The following is a 20,328-nucleotide window of genomic DNA, read 5'->3' as shown; positions in this document are numbered from 1 at the left end:
TGTCTTGTTCTGTTAGAGTGTTTGGGTTTGTTCTAAATACTCTATGTCTTAGTAAATTTCCTGTTGTTAATGGTACGTTTTGCATAACGGTTTTTCTTTGGAAAGGGCTCGAGGAACTTGCTGCGCTTTGTATAAATTCCTTTATACTTTCTTCTATACTATAATTTGATTCTTCGTCTTCACCTTTTAGTTCCTTTTTACGTGTATAACCATAATTATCTATTCTTAATTCACATTTTATAAAATGTTCTTTCATTTCTTCAAGTAATTCCCTAATTTACAACACGTACATTTAAATAAGTTATTGCTATTTATCACATATAGGGCTTCTGCTTTTATTATAGCTTTATTTACTTCAAAACCTTCTTCTAATATTTCTATATTCATAAAATTAGTATTTTCACATTCTTCAATTTCTTCATCAGTTTCTTTTTCATTTGTATATCGGTAGTCTGTGAATCTTACTGAAGTTTTTCCTGTACTGTTTATATACATTAAATGATCGGTTAGCTCTAGTATTTCTTTTTTAGTAAATTTTTCTAAATTCCATTCTAATCCTGCATATTTTTCTGGGTTTATTTTTAGGAGTTTTAGTAATTTATTACCTTTATTTCCTATTAAACTTACTACATCATCTATCTTTAGATTAAACTTTATACTACTATTAGTGGCAAGTTTTCCTATAAAACCTACACATATAAGTAAATTATTTTCATTATTCATTTCTTCATATCCTTTAGTTGTACACCTATTTTAATATGCTTTCTAAATTCTAAGGTATTTATCGTATAATCTGAACTACAGTAAAAAAATCCTCCATTATCAGTCATGTCTACTTCAGTTATTCCTATTATAGATCTTTCTGTGTCTGACCATCTATTATCATATATTGTGATTAATACTTTAGTTTCTAAATTTTTTCTAGTTAAACCTATTATTATTAATCCCATGTGCATAAGATTCATATCTAATTTCATGATTTCTTTTAAAGAGTCTGAGATTATTAAATTTATGCTACAACTATTTTCTCCAATAACACATATCTGTTCTTCTCTATAATGCCTATATAGTTATTCTTTTGAAAACATTCCTTCATTATATAATGTTTTAGCATTTAACAGTTTTAATTTATTTGTTGGATGAATTGTATTTCTTTTTCTACGTCTATTACTTCTTCCAATTATTGTCTTGAAGTCATTCTTGGTTTATTTATTATTTTTGATAGCATATTATTTGTTAAACTGTTTTGGGTAAAATATAAATATATATATATATATATATATATTGTCTTTCTTCAAGTTGACATGTAATAATTTATTTCAAGAGCGTTTTTGTATTTTGTCTATTTTCTTTTAATTATTACATGAGTTATTTTATATTTGGTCGGTTTTCTTTTAGTGATTAAAATGAAATTCATTTCATAAAACTAATGACATTAGTATTTCATTTTATTTTAGTTCTTTTTATAATTGCTCATTTTATTTTAATTCTTTTTATAACTGCGCTATAACTGTGGAAAGCGCAGACAAGTACACTAGTTATCCAAATATAATAGTAATGTTCGACGATACTATTTTCAAGGTTCAATAGTTGAAATAGTAATTCTAGACATCAAATTGCAAAATTGAATTTATGGAGAATCATATATGAAGTGGGATTAATCTAATTTATTTTAAATCCTACTAAGAATTGCATAATTTGGACTTCAAAAATGATAAAATTGAAGTACTGATGGCGAACTAAAGATGAAACTACAACATTTGATATTATATTTATTTTAGCATCTTAATGTATAATTAATTTTTGATAATAATAACATGCATGTGGAGCGTACGAACACCATTATGTATCTATTAAAAATGTGAGAGGATCGAAGTAAAAATTTGATACATTAAAATGCATGGATAAATATTTAGCGACAATATCCAGAACTAAAGTCGATAGGGGAAAAGACAGAAACGGCAGTTCAAACTAAACTATTTTCATGAAAATGACCATGAAATTTACATTTCACTTTCTAGCCATTTCAGTTTATTAACTTGTTCTAAACCATTTGTGCACACCTTCTATACAGTTTCTATACAAATCTTATACATGTAAATATTCTATAGGAAAATTATACAATTTTGATACACAATTTATACAATAACTATGCATTTTTTTTTTACGTGTTTTATACAACAATTATATAATTTTCATACACTTTATATATATTTTCTTATATATTTTATACATATACATATTTGATAGAACTATACAATTTCTATAAATATATCTTATATAGATACATATTATATTTAATAATTATATCATTTTTATATAATTTAAATATTATTTCTAAACAATAAAAGAAGAATATTTAATCAATTAAAAAATTTATAGCTAAAAAAAAAAATTGAAATATTTTTAAACGGACCAAAATGCCCAAGTTGAATACTGTATCAGTATTGTATGTACACTATATTAATATTACATATAGACTGTATCAATATTGTATATGGACTGTATACGAACTACGTAGGCCAAAATGACCCAAATTAGGAAATGGCTATAAAGTGAAAATAGTATATCCGACTAACCACTTTTTGAAAAGTTTTCAAATTTGAGCTATTTGTTTTAAAAAAATATTATAGAGCGTCCTTTTTCCAAGTCGATATTCATAACCCGACCCAACTGACCTGACCAACCTAAATATTCCTAGAACGTATAATTTAAGACTTGTGAGCCAAAAGTGACGCAACATGTCCTTTACGAGCAAATCGGGCAATCAACACCTTGTCATTCTTTTCAATGTAGTTCAACCAACCATCATTGGGTACAAAAGCAGCTATCTTTCTCCCATACTTTATCAATTGAACTATGTAGCACTTTCTAATGGCATGAGATGATCCTACAAATGAATTTTTTGGTTTTCCCATTCATTACCAAGATGTGATTATCAAGTACTTTCGGCTAAGATGTTTTAAGTTATTTGAACATGTTACTGAGTCTAATAAGTGATGTTTGTAATTAGAATATTTGAATAATCAAACGATGTAGTGCAACAAGAACAAGGGACAATAGTAGGAGGATGGGAATTGGAGTGCAGAATTTGTACCAAACAGTGAAGGCAGTTGCACCATTGCTGTGGAGAAGCCAAGGAAAATTGGAGTCAATGAAAAGGCAATCACTTCAACAGCTGAAAAAATAGTGCTTTCTGTAGAATACACTGCCTCTGCAAGAGAAAAGTTGTAGCTTATTGATATGCTAAAGAATGAAATATTAAATTAGGTTGGTCGGGTTATGTGGGAACGGTTACTTTTAATTAGATTGGGTCATTTAAGGGTTCCCATACAAGGAGGGGATTTTGTGTCCTTTGTTATCACAAGGGGTGTTTTTGGCCCTAAAGTATAACCAAGAACAATGTTAGCTAAATAGTTGAAAGTAGAGAACATTTTTGACCCTTCAACCTAAAAAACACAGTGTAGGTATATTTCTCAAAAATCCCAACAGTGATTAAGACCATCAAGTTCATTAGGAGAGATTGTAGAAAGAGACACAAGAAAACTACCCACAAACAACTAGCACACTGCTCCAGTTAGGCTGGGCCATAACTGTACCCAATAACACCAAGGCATAAAGAGCCTCAACACACAATACTGCAAATGCAATGAATTCTGTAAGGACATTTCTGTTACTTGGTCCAACATGTACCATCGACACCAACTTCTCCTTAAGTTGCAACACAAGACTGCACGACATTAGTTATTGAGGAAAATATGAAGCCGCTCGAGTTGCAAACATATAAAGGAATCAAGATGACTATAATAAATGAAATGTGATTTTTCCTCTTCAAGAGGGAATTTGTGTTCTCAGCCAAGTTCATTTTGCTGACGACCAGTCCCTACTGCTTTCCCTTCTCCTTAACTTGATTGCGAAGTTATGTCAACACCCGGGCAATGACCAAAAGATGCTAGGAAAAACCTCCACAAAATCAAGTAGAGATGACTATCAAAAGCCACACAGTGTTGAATCGTTCCCATTAAAACTTGTAGCTGCTATTTATTCAACACGGAATTTTGACTTCTGCAACATTTGCATGGTCTTTCAAGCACCATGGCACGCATTTCATAGCCTCAACATTCTAGAAAAACAGACCACCAACATCTTCAAGTAGCTATACAACTTATATCAATCTCCCTAGTCTGGACTTGTTACACAGATCTATTTCCTTCAAACCTGTACTTCCACCACTTCCCTGCTAGTAGATGAGCTTCCAGGCTTGTGATCCTAATGTACCTGCCTAAAAACCCGCGAGAAAATTCTTTAGGGAAAAACATGAACTTGCGCAGTTACAAAGCCTTTACTCTTCTATTTCCAGACTCTTCTGACTGGCACTTGCAACCAGGCTCACCTCCTTTCTTGTCTGAAACAAGTCAAGGGAGTGGGTGGCGAGTATGGTAAAAAAACATAAATAAGTTTGGAAGCACAACCAGGGTCTTCACCACTAATGACACCCCTCCATCCATAATAAATATCCTTACAAGACAGAGAAGAGCCGAAACAAGTGAAATTGCAGGACTTAATATGACTATTAAAATTGAACAAAATAAATAAGATGTCAAGACTTCTCGCAGTTACAAAGATTCAAGGACAAAAGAGTTTATACGTGATAAGGGTGTGATAAGGGTGTCGAAATGAACCCAAATTGAGCTGACCCGCCCAACATTTAATGGGTTGGGTTCAAGATAATTAGTAAATCTCAACCCGTTCTTCCAACCCATTTTTAAATTAGGTTCAAATGAGCCCAATTCAATCTCCACTTCAACCCGTTTAATATAAAAATGATTTTCTTAATGGAAGTAAGAAAAACAAGTGACAATGTGCCCTCCCACTCTCAAAATCACCCACCTCACCTCACCCCACCCTGCCTCCATTAAATAAACTATTTTTATTTTTTTAAAAACTTCTATAAATTTTTTCCTTGCCCTAACCCCACACCTCTTCCCCATCCTCCCTACCTAATCCCTCACCCCACCACCACCCCTAAAAAATCATTTTTAGATTTGTTTTTTTTTCTAAAATACATTGAAAATCCCTCATCCTAAACCCAATCGCTCCTACCCCACAATCCCTCCCCAAAAAATGAATTTTTATTTTAAAAAAAATTAAACTTTCAGAAAAAAATATTCTTACCCCACCCCCGCTCCCTACCCACCCCCAAACATTCCAACCCCATCAAAATTTTATTTTCTTGAGTTGGGTTTGCCTGGGGTAAATATCAATATGTTAATATTTTTTAGACTAAGCGGGTCAAATTGGGCGGGTCAAGACCCAACCCTATTTTTAGCACATTTCAACTCAACCCATTTCAACCCAAAGTAAATCTGGGCGGTTCATGACCGAATCCAATATCTAATTCAACCCATTTAATATCTTAAATCTCAACCCAACCCACCCATTTGACACCCCTAATACATGACTTTGGCAGAGTAACAATTTAAAGAATAACAGCTTTGTAGTTTGGATTACAAACCAGTAGGTTTATTACTCTGTTTCAATGTTTGAAAAAATAAAAACTAATCAACAGGGCTGAGATGTAACACTAGTATTTTCAAGATCAACTTACAAAAACCCCACTTGTGACAAAGCCAAGAAATACCAGTTTGCCTCTGAAAGAATGTATACAACAGATGGCAACAGCAAAGCCATTTGTCATCTTTCCAAAAGAGTAAAAGATTTGAAAGAAACAATCAAAAATCAATGCAGCCTAACAATCCGCCATCTAGAAAAGAATGCACAAGATATCAAACTTTAACATTTGTACATCTCTAGCAGATGAGACAGTAAAGTACCTTTACTGGCTTGGGCAGAGAATACGAGTATCTGAAGTACGGAAAATAAATTTGAAATTCTATGTATGCCAGGTTGTAGATAAGCTCCTCAACCTGCTTTCCTTGATACTGCAGTGACATTTGTAGATTTCAATTTTACAGAAAAAATGAAAATTTTCTAAGCATAAAATACCAAAAGAAACCAAAAAATGATCTAGTTGTTTGGCAAGCAAGCCAAAAGGAATATGGGTATCCATGTTCTCAAAATAAGATAGAATAAACCACAATACAGAAGTCAAAAAAAAAAAAAAATGGAAGCAACTACACCAAGGCATTACCTAAATACGGAATCAGGTTAAAGAAAAACGAGAGTAACCAAATGCAAAACGTAAGCAACTACACCAAGGCACTACCTAAATACGGAATCAAGTTAAATAAAAACAAGAGTAACCAAACGCATCAAGGAACAAGATAACTTGCAATTTAGATAGAATCAGCAACAATAACGAATCAATATTTATTTTTTTTGTAACAAAAAAAACAATTTTTTGCTAGTAATCAATAGTACTTTCAAGATCAGATCTTGTTTCATCTTGCTTGGCAAAACTATGTTAAACAGAAACCGGATAATGCTTTCAGCCAAATAAAAGTGGTCATCTTTGCCTCTGTGATACAACCTAATCCAGCATTTTGAAAAAAACTTCAGAACACACAACTTAAAACCAAAATCTTAAGATAATGTCATCCATGGGGGTTAACCATTAACATCATGTGTGTGAAACTTCAAGCCAGTGGACAAATAAGCCTGATACTAACTACCTAATACTATAAATTTAGTCATAAACACAATTCAGAAATGCTTCGGTTAGCCTTCCTTTTCAGGCATGTCTACTTACTAATAGTAAGTTCCATTATCAGCACATATAGTAGTCAGTAACTTCCGAATCCTATGTAGATAAGAGAGGAAACTGTAGTTGATCCCTAAAACATGAAATGAAACAAATCCTATAGAAGAACATAATCACACAGCTTGTTCATAATGTCACCATAAAAGTCCACAATTTCCTTTTAAATGACCTGAAAAATTCATCACGACTTCCGTCGCATTGGAATGACATCACTAAGACGTACAGAAACATATAATTATTCATTAGTAAGGTTTGTCAGGAAAAAAAAAGTCAAGCATGTGAGAGTGATGTGTCCTAATCCCTCTTGATGTGCAATCTGCCCATGTAGATGGAAAGTGCCAGAAGAAAAGCAAGTGAAGTAAACAATAATGAAGAGTCAAAGCTGCTAACACGAAGAGCAATGAAACATTCAATATTGACAGGAATGCATATTGTCATCCTTGATTACTATCCATGTATCCAGATCCAATAATTACCTTAATATGTGCAATAGTTTCAGTGAAATTCTTCATCAATGAAAAAGCTAAGAATTCCCCATCTGCTTTACACCATCTCTTGCAAACAGAATATGAAAATTAAAATCGACATGCTAAAAGTACGAAACCACAATCCATATGTTTAAGTAACAAAACCAATTTCAAGAGCATCGTTTACACTGCCAATGGGAAATATGTTACATACATGAGTTTCAATTGAAAGTGTTCCTTAACAGGTAAGCTCACTATGCACCCCTGCCATGCATGCAAGCAGTCTCAAAGATTTTTGATAAAACGCCAGAGCCCAGTAGGGTCGTCAACCTGCAACAGATCTGATAATGCGCACAGCCAAAAGAATTGTTTCTCGATCTAATTGTCAGATAAGCCTGCTAAAAACAGCTGAACTGACCGTCTAGCAAACACTTTTTGCAACTTCCTTTCAGTGCATGACTCTAACCTCAACCATGTCAACCCATGAGCATTAAACAGTTATTGAGCACTATTCACTTATCTTAGCCAAACAATCCACCAGTTCCTAACACCCCCTGCTTCAGTTCCTTTCTTCGCTGCTCCTCGAGAGGATCTGGACTCTTCATTACTCTCCGCACACGCCTAAAAACAAAACAAAGAACATCAAATAACAGTCCAAGGAGCTAAACAAACACCATTGGAAAATTAACACTGAAAGAAGTTTTACCTATCTTGGGCATGCTGTGCAGGGAAAGTAGGCATGAATTCTTTAGATTTGGGGAGAGGAACTTCACGAAACCACTCATGGTTCAAAGCAGCATCAGCAGTTATTCTCTGCAATATGCCATACAAACAACAATATCAAAAGAGATTTAAAAAAACATAGTACCAAATTAAAAAGTTCCCAAATGTAATGGCCATTACCTTCTCAGGGTCGTAAGTTAGAAGCTTATTCAACAGGTCAAGGCCAGCCTCTGATAGGATTGGTAACCCCGTGAAGGCTGTAGCATTCTGAAATTTCTTTCTTAAATTATTATATCTGTTAAAAACAAATCAAATGGTTAGTAGAAACGTGAAAATATTTCCCCACCATAGATAGTCATCAAAGGAGGCCAGAAAGCCAAACCAGAATCACCCAAAGCTGGAAGCCTGGGAAAAACAGCGGCAAAAATAAAAACATGAATCTCGGGCCAACAAGAGCAGTAATAGAATATATAAGAGGATAATACTTACTGGTGCTTCACAAAGTTGACCTTCACCCCAGGAAGCTTGGAAAACCCTGGCCAAATAGTCTCATTTGGGGTGCCAAGAATTCTGAATATCTGGTTTAGAAAAACACAGAAGTACATATTAAGAAAATTGAAAGCCATGATAAAAGACAGCCAAATTCATGTAAAATTCTCCATCAGCCGGTAGAAAGATACCTTGTCAATTTGATCAACTTCTGTTTTCCCATTGAAGAGCGGTTCTTTGGATAGCAACTCAGCCATGATACAACCCAGTGACCACATGTCAATTGCAGTAGAGTATTGCTTGGCTCCCAACAGGAGTTCTGGCGCCCTGTATGCATAATAACTAATCAATCACTGGCTGAATAGAAGCCAGATAGGTGAGAACTCAATAGAAATCTTCATCAACATACAGACACACAGCAATCATAGTATGAGTACCTACTTAAAATCTTTTCAGATTAATGAAGAACAAAAAGTGACGCTCACCTGTACCACAAAGTAACCACCAAATGAGTGTATGGTTTCAAGGGGCTCCCATATTGACGAGCTAAGCCAAAGTCACATATCTTCAGCTCACCTCGGTTGTTTAGAAGCAAATTTGAAGTCTTCAGATCTCGGTGAAGGACCCAATTATCATGAAGATACTTGATACCGTGCAAAAGCTGGAGCATAAGACATTTGACTTCACTTTGGCTAAATGGTTGCTTCATTGTCTCCATTAATGCCTTCAGATCATGTTCCATATACTCCATCACCATAAAAATACTGTCAAGACTGCTTCCTACTACTACTTCTTTGACATCTACAACTGAGGGGTGATGAATAGAAAGAAGAATGTTAATCTCCCTTAGAGATGTCAGGGGGAATCCTTCTCGTTCCTTCTCCATCTTAACCTTCTTTAGTGCAACAATTTCTCCTGTCTTCTTATCTTTAGCTCTGTAAACAACACCGTAAGTGCCTTCATCTATCCTGTTAAGCCGCTCAAATTCATCCACACTTCTACACCCCTGCAGCATGTTTACGCTCTTTTGTGGAGGAAGTGCAGGCTCTGGTGTACCACGAGAATCATGTTCATCTTCAGATCCTGTATCTGACAGGCTAACACTAGTCCCATCATAATTACGGTCCTTATCCACATCCATTAAGTCATTATTATCTAGTTCATTGTCCTGGTAACTATCTCTGCTGCAAGACCTAATATGTTCATCAGAGTCGGAGGACCTTGTTCTATTTCCTCCCGAGCTTTCTCTCTTGAGCTCCCCAAATTCTGGAGTTAGTGATTTCCTGCGCCCACCCACTTCAGCTGACTGGGAAACTGCTCGGCGCTTCTTCATTAGGGGCATATCATCACCTGAAATCTCTCCATCAGCTGGAGAGTCAGCATCAGTTGCCCATCGAGATGATCTTATGGTCGGCACGGGCACATATTCCTCATCTTCTACTTTCCTGGCTTCCTGATTGGGCAATTGCTCCTCATTCGGAGGTGGAGAACGTATGTCAACTAGGGATTCAGATGCATTCATATGTGAACCAAGAGCTGTACTTGGATTACTGGGAGATGGCTCCGTACTGCGAACATTATTAGTGTTCAACAGAGAGACCTGTCCAACCCTTTCGAAGGGGAGATTAGCAAACTGGCCAGATGACTTTGACAATAGAGGAGGAGGAGGTATCTTAGCAGCTGCTGGTGAATTTCTACTCTTTGACATTCTATTCACTTCCTTATCCTCCCTATCCCATATAATGGGAGAGAATTTTCGTTTCTTGCTTTGTACCGGAGACTGGTTCCCATTGTCGGCATTCTTGGTCTTCTGGTCCGATTCAATAGCGCCATCAGACCCAGACCCACTCTCACTGGACAGTTCCCCAGGCTCTCGATCAACAGCCCTGATACTAAACCCACTTCTCCTCATTCCAGCCGCATCACCATCACTGCTACCAGAATCACTCCTGCTCGAGATGGACCTAGAACCGCCATTCATCATATCCCATTCCTTTATAAGCTCTCGGCCAACAGCTCCGACACTTGGCCCACTTCTCCTCGCTCCACCAGCACCGCCATCACTACTACCAGAATCACTCCTGCTTGACACGGACCTACAACTCCCATTCATCATATCCCTTTCTTTTACATCCTTCTGTCTCAACCTACCCCTATATCTACTACTCCGGTCGTGAACTCGATCCCTATAAAAATCCCGATCCTCGTTCCTAATCCGTTCATAATCCCCCTTTGCGTAGCCAACCTCCCTCCGTGAAACCTCAAACTCCGCCTCAAGACCCCTAAATTCATTATCCCTGTAACCACCATGCCTTCCAGCAGCCATGTAAACGTCTATATCAAATAAAACCCTAAATTCACCTATAAACCCTAACCTTAATTTCACAAATAAAATCAGGAAACCCAACAAACCCTAGCTCGAAGAAAAAACGAGTTAATTGAAATCTCAATAGTAGATCTGATAAAAACTAATAAAAATCAATTTCATTTTTTTTTCCTTTTTTTTCCTTTTTCTATAATATTTGAAAACTCTAAGACACGACAAATAGAGACGGCGAAGAAGAAGAAACCGTAGAATTGAAGGGTAGAGGATAAATTTAGGGTGTTCTCCGATATGTTGCTGCTGAGATCGGAATACTTACCGGTGAATAGAAGCGCAACCAGACACGGCGGCGACGAAGCTTTTAAAGAGAGCGAGAGAGAATATGCGAGTCGTATTGCAAATTCCCAATATGAAAGTGAAAGCAAAGTCCTAGACCGTAAAGAGGAGTTTTTAGATTGGCTTCGACAGCGAATATGTGAAAATTGCAAATTAAACCCTGTAATGTTTATCAAATTGTTTATGTTGCTCCCTGAAGTTTTACGGGGTTGTGCTAAATCCAAACTCAAATTTGATATAAAAATAATACTAATACTTTAATTTTTAAAAGATAATGGGTGTGTTTGGTACCCCACTATGTAAGAATATACTGGGTTTGTTGTTGTTGTAATGGGTGTGTTTGGTATGATGGAAAACATTTTTCAGAAAATGTTTTTCAATTTTTTCATGTTTGGTTGGCTTAAAGGTTTGGAAAATATTTTTCAAATCAACTTATTTTTCTCAAATCTAAAAAAAATGGTTTCCCTTCAAAAAGTAAGGAAAACAGTTTCCAAAACTCTCTTTCAACGTCGCTCTTAAGTTAAAATATTTATACGACTCTCAAAATCACTCATCCCTAATCCGACCCCCACCCCACCCCCCACCACCCCACCCAAAAAAAAAAAAATTTCAAAATTTTTTCTTATCTCCCTTCCCCCTCCCAAAACCCCACCCCCCCCCCCCCCCCCCCCCCCCCCCCAAACCCCAAACTCCTTCCAAAAAAAATATTTAATTTAAAAAAAAAAATAACTTTTTTTAACCCCCTACCTAACCCTCTACCCTACCAACCGTCTCCCCCTCGAAAAAAAAATTTTAATTTATTTTTTGAAAAATTTAAATTTTTCTTTACCCTACCCTCATTCCCCTACCCCCCCCCCCCTCCAAAAAAATTATTTCAAATTTTTTTCTTGCCTCATCTCCTAACCCGAAATTCAAACTCCTACTTCTTTCCATCCGCTATCCGACCCCACCCCTACCAACCTCCCTACTCACCCCCACCCTTTTTTCAAGAAAAGAATAGTTATTTTTTTACCCCACTCTTTCTCCCATACCCTGACACCCACCCCCTATTAGCCCCCCTTCCAGAAAAAAATTAAAATTTCTTTTTTACCCCATTCTTGCTACCTATTTTGACAACCTCAACCTCAACCTCCACCTACCAACCCCCTCCCCCAAAAAATAATTTTTAATTTATTTTTAATAAAAAAACTCAATTTTTTTCTTATCCCACCCTTCTTATCCTATTCCTTCTCGTTGTTTTTGTTAAACATACATAAATACTTTTAGAAAATATATACTTACCCAATTTGCATAACGAACACAAGAATATACGTGAGAAACAACTTATTTTTTTAAAAAACGTTTTTCCTCCTTCATATCAACACACCCTAAAAAAGTATTTTCCATGGTCAAAAATATTTTTCTAAAACATATTTTTACTATTTAGCTAAACACTGAAATATATTTTCTGAAAAATATTTTTTCATTCACCAACCAAATACTAAAAAATATTTTTCATCCACCAACAAAACATAAGAAAATAAGTAAGAAACCAACTTATTTTCCAAGAAGACATTTTCTAGAAAAATATTTTCCATAAAAAATATTTTCTTCATACCAAACACACCCAATATGTGTTGTGGCTAAGTTTTTAATCACTTAATTAGATACTTTTTACTTTATTTTAATTCAAAAGGATAATTTTAAATTTAAAAAATTATTTAAGAGAATTATTAGAAAGAAAAGGGGTCAAATTTGCCTCTTTATTTTTAAAAATTGGTTGAATATATCTTTCGTCATATTTTGGGGTCTAATTTTTTTGTTGTCATACTTTGAGGTCAAATTTATCCCTATACATTGAAAAATTGGTTAAATATATCATTTGTCATACTTTAGGATCTAACTTATTCTCACTATCATACTTTGAAACTAAATTTACTCCTCTACTTTAGAAAATTGACTTAATATACCATTTGTCATACTTTGGGGTCAACTTTACCCTCTTTATTAAGAAATTTTTCACCTGTACCTTTCCTTAACAAAAAGTCCAAATCAACACTAAATAACTTATTTTTTAAAAATAAGACGCACCCTAATCTAATCCGCCCGATTCAACCCATAAAAAATACACAAATAACCATGCCCCTCCCTTAGTTTTGTTGGTCAAATTTTTCAAACAAACAAATATACTTCTCTTTTAATGTGCAGCGCTAGTAGGTTCTTTACAAATAAATAAAAAGTAAAATAAAACGAGATAATGCAGAAGCATAGAACTAGATAAAATATCTATAACAAATCCTGCTCTTGTTTCAGTTATATTCAAATTTTAAAATTTGATATGCAATTCTATGTGTAGCTAGATTTGCTAGGCTATAGTACCAGCAACACACCCTAATCAAATGATACTCTCATCACATACGTCTTTTTCAAAGTCAAATAATTAAATAAACTTATCTTAGCCCAGCTCACTGTTGACACTCGATTTTGTTATGTCTTTTTTTCAAGTCATCTCTTTACATTTCTAATAATTTTGATGACTTAAGAGCACATGTAAGTTATTTTTAAAATAATTAGGAGTTTATATTGCCATCTTTATCTTTTAAAATAATAATAATAATAATTAATAATTAGTATTATCATTTTCTTTATTATTAATATTATCGTTATTATTATTATTATTATTGTTATTACTATTTTCACTATACTTATTACCGCTTTCCCTTAAATTTTCACAAAAAGTATTATATTTATTTTATTTAATCGAATGAAGTACTTTTTTTTTAAAATTTTATATTTTATAAATACTATCATTCAATTTTGACATTTATCATGCAACTTTGTTTAAGTATTTATATTCTAATATCAAATAATTTTATCTCAGCTGGATATATTCTAACATATTTTATCAAGAATATTTTTTATATTAAGTTAGAAGCCCAAACAAACATAAAGAGAAGAAAGGGAAAAGACTAATAAATTCAGTCTTAGCCCAACTAACTGGCATCATTTCAAGGCCCAAGCATGCAATTAATACCCGAATGAAGAGACCCAATTCATGGCCCAGATCCTCCTTAATCTCCAACCCAAATGACAAACTTAGTTCAATGTTTCATCCTTAACCCTTTCCTCTCTATCGACGACGTTTTTCCTTTTTCCTTTTTTTTTGGTATCGATTTGGTACTCCTCAATCGTGGCAGAAATCACCAACCTCCATTTTTATGCAATTTCAACATGTCTCTTCTGAAGAACGATAGATGTTCCTTGTCTCTCCCTCATTCGTATCTCTCTTCTTTAATTTGATCAACACAATAGCCAAAGAATTTTTGAAATACTAATTTGTGATACAAAAAATCACCATAGAAAGGATTCAAACTACTTTTTGGAACCCAACCCATGAGCCCTGGTACTCTCTTATTTTTGAATTTCAAAAATTCAAATCCTAGTCTCTTGCCTGTAAATACTAGTGTTTGGAGTCTATTTGGACAAACTTTTGACACAGCTGCATACGAAAAGTAATCACTTCTCTTGAAACTTTAGTTTTCCTTGCACTAATTAATTTACTAAAGGCTCCGATATTCACTCCCTTGCAGAAATCTTGAATCTAAGCATAGTCCATAATTGAGTGTAGATTGGAGATCACAAGTCCCTGTTCACTGTCCTGCAATCAATACATCCATCTCCCTTGTTCTTTTTTTTTAATTTATGTGATAAAATGCTTATGTGTACTCTAAGAAATTTTCATGTGCAAGATGATTTTGTTTAATTTGATTAGCTATAGTAAAATCATGTTTAAAAATATTTTTTCATTTAGCTCAAGTCTTATGAAGTCACGTTCTTGGTATGATTTTGTTTTAGGATTATATAACTACATGAATCAGTTTTTTTTTTTATCTCAAGGTTATTGATTTATTTGGTGTAATTTATATGGTGAAGAATTGATATTCATGTAGTTCTCTGTAAAAACAAATGATTTAAGAAGTCTTTTTTTTCTTAGTCTTAATATGCGGACGATTAGTTTTAAAATAATAAGAATGCATGTACTGCCTGTACTTTAACTCTATTTTACGTATTATATATCATTTTTGTTAAAACTTTGCACAACACTACTAGCAGAAGCATAGATCAATGTCATTTAATACCTACTCATGAATCACATTTCATTTTTCTCACGTCTTATTATAATGAGTTAACTGTAGTTTGAATCTAATAAGTTCGAGGATTAGTTTGTGCTTAGAAAATTATATGTTTTATGATCTAGTTATTTCGAGCTTGATTTCAAAATTATCTTTTATGACATCTGCACGTTCCATCTTTTAAATATTATATTCGCTTGTGCAACTTTACATGATTTTTATGTAACTCGAATTGTCTTGCTAATTTCATTATTCTTTTTATTTACATGAATACTTTTTGAGTAAAATGAAGTCTCAATTTTGGTACTTCTGCAAAATCAAGTCTTTGAGACTCGATCCTATCATACCCGCATATGAAGTCACCACGACATCTTAGATAGCTTTGAAAGTAGAAAAGAGCAAACTTGTTTGGGGTCCCACCTATAATGATTTTCACTTCTCATAGCATATTAATTGTTTTGTTTTCTTATAACTTATTTTTTTTGTGACTAACATTTTCACTTTCAGTTTAGATGAGTGTTGCAATGTGATAATCATTTAATTTTATGTTTTATCACTTAGTATTTCTTTCCTAGTTATTGATAAAGTACCTATCGTACATAATGCTAGATTGCTAGTAGTTTATTTTTACTTTGAGAATAATCAACCTTCTCTTTAAAAAAGACAAAATTTAACTAAAAGGCTTTCAAAATATTCTTGTTAGGCTACAAGAAGAATTTGTGTTTTATTTCATTTTTTGAGTCATAAAACTTCAATAAGTAAAGATCTTTTTCAATCAAGTGACCTTTAGTAAACCTCCGCCTTTTAATGCAAGTACGAAAGAGTTTTCAAGTTTAAAAATATTTTCTCCCTTAATTACTCGGTTTTTAAGACTTTTTGTCACTCTCTTTTAGTTTCAATTAATTAACCTAAGTTTAGCCGAAAAATCATTTTTAACCGATCTTAAAGGGGGCCTCACACCTTCTCTTTGGGATAATTAGAATCCTTACCTGGAATCACATAGGTTAAGCAGGTCTTAATTGCATCACCTTAGCTAAAATATGTTTCCTAATTCAGTTTAAAAAATAATTAGGTGGCGACTTGATACAATCCAAATGGACTTCGGATTGCTAGAGAGGATGCTTATGAGTCAAGTGACACTTGATGATTTCTTGAGGGATATCAAAAGGCATTCATTGGATGATTATGATGACGAAGGAGACTCAAGGGACATTAGAGAGGCCGATGGAAGACTAAATGGGGCTAGAAAGCCCTCAGAAGAGGAGATGCGCCCCATCCGCTTTGGAGGTGCGCCCAACCCGCTCTAGATCCAATAGAGCAGGTCAAAACAACCCACTATACTCTTGGGGTATGCCCCATGTGCACCCCATATGCTCAAGCAAGTGCCTAATGGGCTTTTATGTGTTTATCTTTTCTAAATGGGTCACTTTTGGGCCCATATGATGTAATAACCTAGCCTAGACTATAAATAGGACTTTTTTTCATTTTAGTAAGTAGTTTATGTTGAATTATGAATTTGAACACTTGTGAGAGTGTGAGGAAAGTGTGGATTCGCTTGTGTTGATATTTTATTTAGAAACATGGGTTGCTTGAGAATCGATTCCCTTGAGGTCTACATAAGATTTAGGTGCTTTGTTCGGTTTAATTGATTGAGGGTTTAGGATTTGACACACCCTTTATTTACTTTGAATCTCTTGCATTGTGTCTATCTTATTATTTTTCTATCTATCTTTAGCTTTCATATTCGTATCGTAGTTTAACTTTTGATTCCATACTTTGTTCGTGTATCATTTGGTATTAGATCCAAGCTTAGAATCATTCCCACGATTCTAGTTTTGAGTTTTTCCATCTCAAAAATCAACAAAAAAAAGAGTCAAAAATAAAAAATCCCCCAAAAAAGTACTATTCACGTTTTAGTCCCAGGTCAAAATTTTAGTTTTTGATTTTTGTGTTTTTCTTGTGTTTCAAACTTGAGCTTAATTGGAGTCCATTTGAGTGTTCTATCCTTGTTAGAAGCTTAGGTTGAAGAAGTTTGATATGAATTGAAAATCTGAAATTTTTGGTTGTGAATTTGAACAAAATGACATTTGGAATGTGTTTATAAGGTTGAAAAGAGCCTCGGGTCAAAATTTTATCGCATTCCGGTCATTGGTTATAGAGTTAGAGCATATTGAAGTTTTGGTGTTCTTGAGGAAGATTCATATCTTCATCTTGAATTCTTAGCAAAAGGTGGTGTTTGATTTAAAAATACGGAATAAAAGTTTGGAAAAAGTGTTTGTACAAAAGCATAAAAGAAGATTCCATAAGAGAGTACAAAGAGGGGACCATTTGGAGGGCAATTTTGGCTAAACACAAAGGGAGAGGCGGTCAATCTGCCTTGCATCTGCTCCCAAGGTGTGCCTGGTCTGCACTTGACCTGTGGCCGCACCTCAAGGCAGTAACCAAGTCCCCAACCTGCGTCCAAGTTTCCTTGTACCTGTATCCCAACTGCTGGAGCAGGTTACCCAACGCAGATCAGCCATACCCAACCCAGATCAGCCATACCCAACACAAATCACCTCTTTTTGACATAAATCAACTTCAACAACACCAATCCAAGTTTATCAACACTTTCCAACATCAATTCAAGTCTTAAAACACATCTTAACATCTTTAAAACTCCATTGCTCAAGGTTTGATTCTTAGTTTCTATTTCTTGATTCTTAAATCTCTTCTTTGATTCTTAACTACTCATCAACTAGTAACTTATCTACTAAGTTGATTGATAGTTCTTGAGTCCTTTTCTTTCATCGTCTTACTTTTATTTCAAGCTTTTATCTTTTGAATTCGTTGTTAGTTCTTGACTCAAGTCCGTACATATTTTATTTGAGTCGTTTCAAATAATGATCTATTCCGACCTCAAGCCACAATTGGTACCAAGCTTTCTCATTGAAGTATAAGTGATCTGTCAACGCTTGCAATGCCAATTGAGAGATAAAATAAAGGTGGAGACTTTGAGAGTTTGTGAGGTTGATTTTTTAACCTGAAACATGTTTGTTGTATTTGTTTTGTTTTAGTATTCCTTTTATATAGGTATCATGGCATCAGGAGAAGGTAGCCCAAGAGCTTCGGGAGAGAAAACATGGAAAGTTTAATAGCAGCCATAATGAGTGTGAAACAATTTGTAAATCAAAGAATGGAAAGCATGGAAAGTTCACTCAAGAAGGATGGACACCTTGGAAGTTCGTCTAAACTCTACCACATTCACTCCTCAAAACTATCATGCTTCCTCTAGTGGACATGCTCTTAACACCTCCACTACTATAAATCCAGAAACACTTCACCAAATGTTCAATCCACCTAGGTAAGTATATGAACCCATCATCCAAGCCACTACTTACCTAAATAACCTAAATCCCATTCGTCCCCTACAACCCCAATTCAATCAAGCCCATCAAGAAGCTTCACAAAATCCAACCAAACACCTCAAATCCCGGCTAACCTAAATTAATCAATCCAATTGAGGATAAGGGAGGTGAGGAACCTTATAAAAGAGGTAAAGAGTTCGATGAAATAGATCTCTTTGTGGAATTTGTACGAACTAGAAGAGAAGCTCATGGGGGAGAACATAGAGGACAGGGAGGAAGATTTGGTCTGGTTTCACATGGAAGAGGAAGCTTGGGAAACCGTCCCTAAGAACAAGAAGAGCATTAATAGGTTTAAGGAGGTAATATGGGTCGAGACACGAGTCTTAACTCAATCAAGATCACTTTTTCTACCTTTAAAAGAAATAGTGATCCATATATCTACTTTGATTGGGAGATATAATGCAATATGATCTTCTAACTCAATGAGTTAACCAGACACAAGAAAGCTGCCCACACAATTGCTCAACTTGAAGGGTATGCTTTACTTGGTGGGATACAAAAAGAGAAAAAAGAGAAAGAAATGGTAATCCCAACCTTCCAAATTGGGATGAATTGAAGGCACTCATAAGAGAAAGGTATGTTATGGAAAAGTTCAAGCAAAAGCAATTAACAAGGCCCTATAATTTGAGACAAGGAGGTAGAGGTGTGGAAAACTATTATGAGGAGTTTCAAAACTTAATCCTTCGACTTGAGATTATTGAAACCCCAAATCATTGTATGGCTCGGTTCAAAGGTAGTTTAGATTATGAAGTTGCTTCTTAACTAGTTGTCCATAAGTTTGACCGAATAGAAGATCTTGTTGAAGTGACCATTGAGGTTGAAAGGAACAACAATGCCAAGAAGTCCTTCAATAAAGGTTATAATTATTTTATATCATCCAGATGGAACAAGAATAAGGATTTCAAAAAGCTCGTTGATATGCCAATCCAAAGGTATCCACCAAGGAATGAAGGTAATCCATCTTCTAATCTCAATTCCAAAAGTATTACTTGCTTTAAATGTCAAGGTTGGGGTCATAAGGCTAGTGAATGCCCCAATCAAAGGAACATAGTATTGGTAGAGGGTAATCCTTACTTTGTTAGAGATATGGTAACCAAAAATGATGATGGTAAGAAAATCCCTCAAGAGGAGAATGACCTTAGAAGTGAAGGGGAATTAGCGAAAGTTGAAGGGGACTTTAATGTACCTTGTGGATTGATGATGAAAGTTCCCAATGAAGATGTTTGTCCCGAAGAAGGAAAGGTCTTGAATATTAGCCTCATGATGATAAGGGATATGAATGGGGAAGATGAGGAGCTTTGGGATCAAGAAGGAGAGCTTAGTGACAAATCTAAGCCTTTGTTATTCACTACATTTGGAACTAGCATTATGCCAACTTCCAAGTTGATGCATAAGAGAATAAATCCACATGGTGCAAGTTTAGAGGCAAGAGATCAAGCTTAAGTCTTTTCTCCGAAGGTATCTACCAACCTCCTCTTATTTCTAGCTTTCCTTGGAATTATAATGATATTTACCCTAGATTAGATGATGTTACAAAGACATTTGACTTAAAATCCTACCTAGATGGTGTTGATGTCTCTTGGAATGACTTGAGTATGCATAAAATGTGTGGCTCTTTCTTGCAAGGTTGTTCGATTAAAAGGGATGTGAGGTGCTTAAGTTGTTTCTTCTTACCGTTATATGTTTTTGTTCTTGGTAGAACATTAAGTACTCATAACTCTTGTAATTTCATTTTCTTCTTTTGTGAGCA

General features: G+C 34.7%; 1 protein-coding gene across 5 annotated transcripts; it reads right to left on the bottom strand.

The window, feature by feature from the left end:
* Nucleotides 1–7,202: 7,202 nt before the first annotated feature.
* On the bottom strand, nt 7,203–11,155 carry LOC107856262 (cyclin-dependent kinase G-2). 5 transcript variants are annotated; one of them, XR_007046710.1, is made up of 8 exons: nt 11,043–11,155; nt 8,886–10,734; nt 8,592–8,727; nt 8,401–8,489; nt 8,092–8,206; nt 7,895–8,001; nt 7,403–7,809; nt 7,203–7,275 (listed from the first exon to the last, which is right to left on the bottom strand). XR_007046710.1 is itself a non-coding variant. In XM_047398841.1 (7 exons), the coding sequence occupies exons 2-7, from the start codon at nt 10,724–10,726 to the stop codon at nt 7,710–7,712; spliced, it is 2,388 nt and encodes a 795-aa protein (XP_047254797.1). In that variant the 5' UTR covers nt 10,727–10,734; nt 11,043–11,155; the 3' UTR covers nt 7,203–7,709. The 5 variants fall into 5 exon arrangements, 1 of the variants encoding a protein (XP_047254797.1); XR_007046712.1 differs by having other exon boundaries at nt 7,403–7,518; nt 7,607–7,809; nt 8,886–11,150; XR_007046711.1 differs by having other exon boundaries at nt 7,203–7,518; nt 7,607–7,809; nt 8,886–11,150.
* Between the last annotated feature and the right edge of the window lie 9,173 nt (nt 11,156–20,328).

Source organism: Capsicum annuum, chromosome 11 (assembly GCF_002878395.1).
Source record: "Capsicum annuum cultivar UCD-10X-F1 chromosome 11, UCD10Xv1.1, whole genome shotgun sequence".
In the NCBI taxonomy this organism is placed as follows: domain Eukaryota; kingdom Viridiplantae; phylum Streptophyta; class Magnoliopsida; order Solanales; family Solanaceae; genus Capsicum; species Capsicum annuum.
The sequence above is the reverse complement of the archived record's forward strand: the minus strand, read 5'-3'. Positions and strand labels throughout refer to the sequence as shown.

What these genes read in the sequence shown, in the direction of transcription:
- LOC107856262 (XM_047398841.1), bottom strand. Translation starts at nt 10,726, where the DNA reads ATGGCTGCTGGAAGGCATGGTGGTTACAGGGATAATGAATTTAGGGGT. An exon ending in GTGGTTACTTTGTGGTACAG is followed by an intron (nt 8,728 to 8,885) that starts GTGAGCGTCACT and finishes TTATGCATACAG; the next exon opens with GGCGCCAGAACTCCTGTTGG. An exon ending in GTCAACTTTGTGAAGCACCA is followed by an intron (nt 8,207 to 8,400) that starts GTAAGTATTATC and finishes TGTTTTTAACAG; the next exon opens with ATATAATAATTTAAGAAAGA.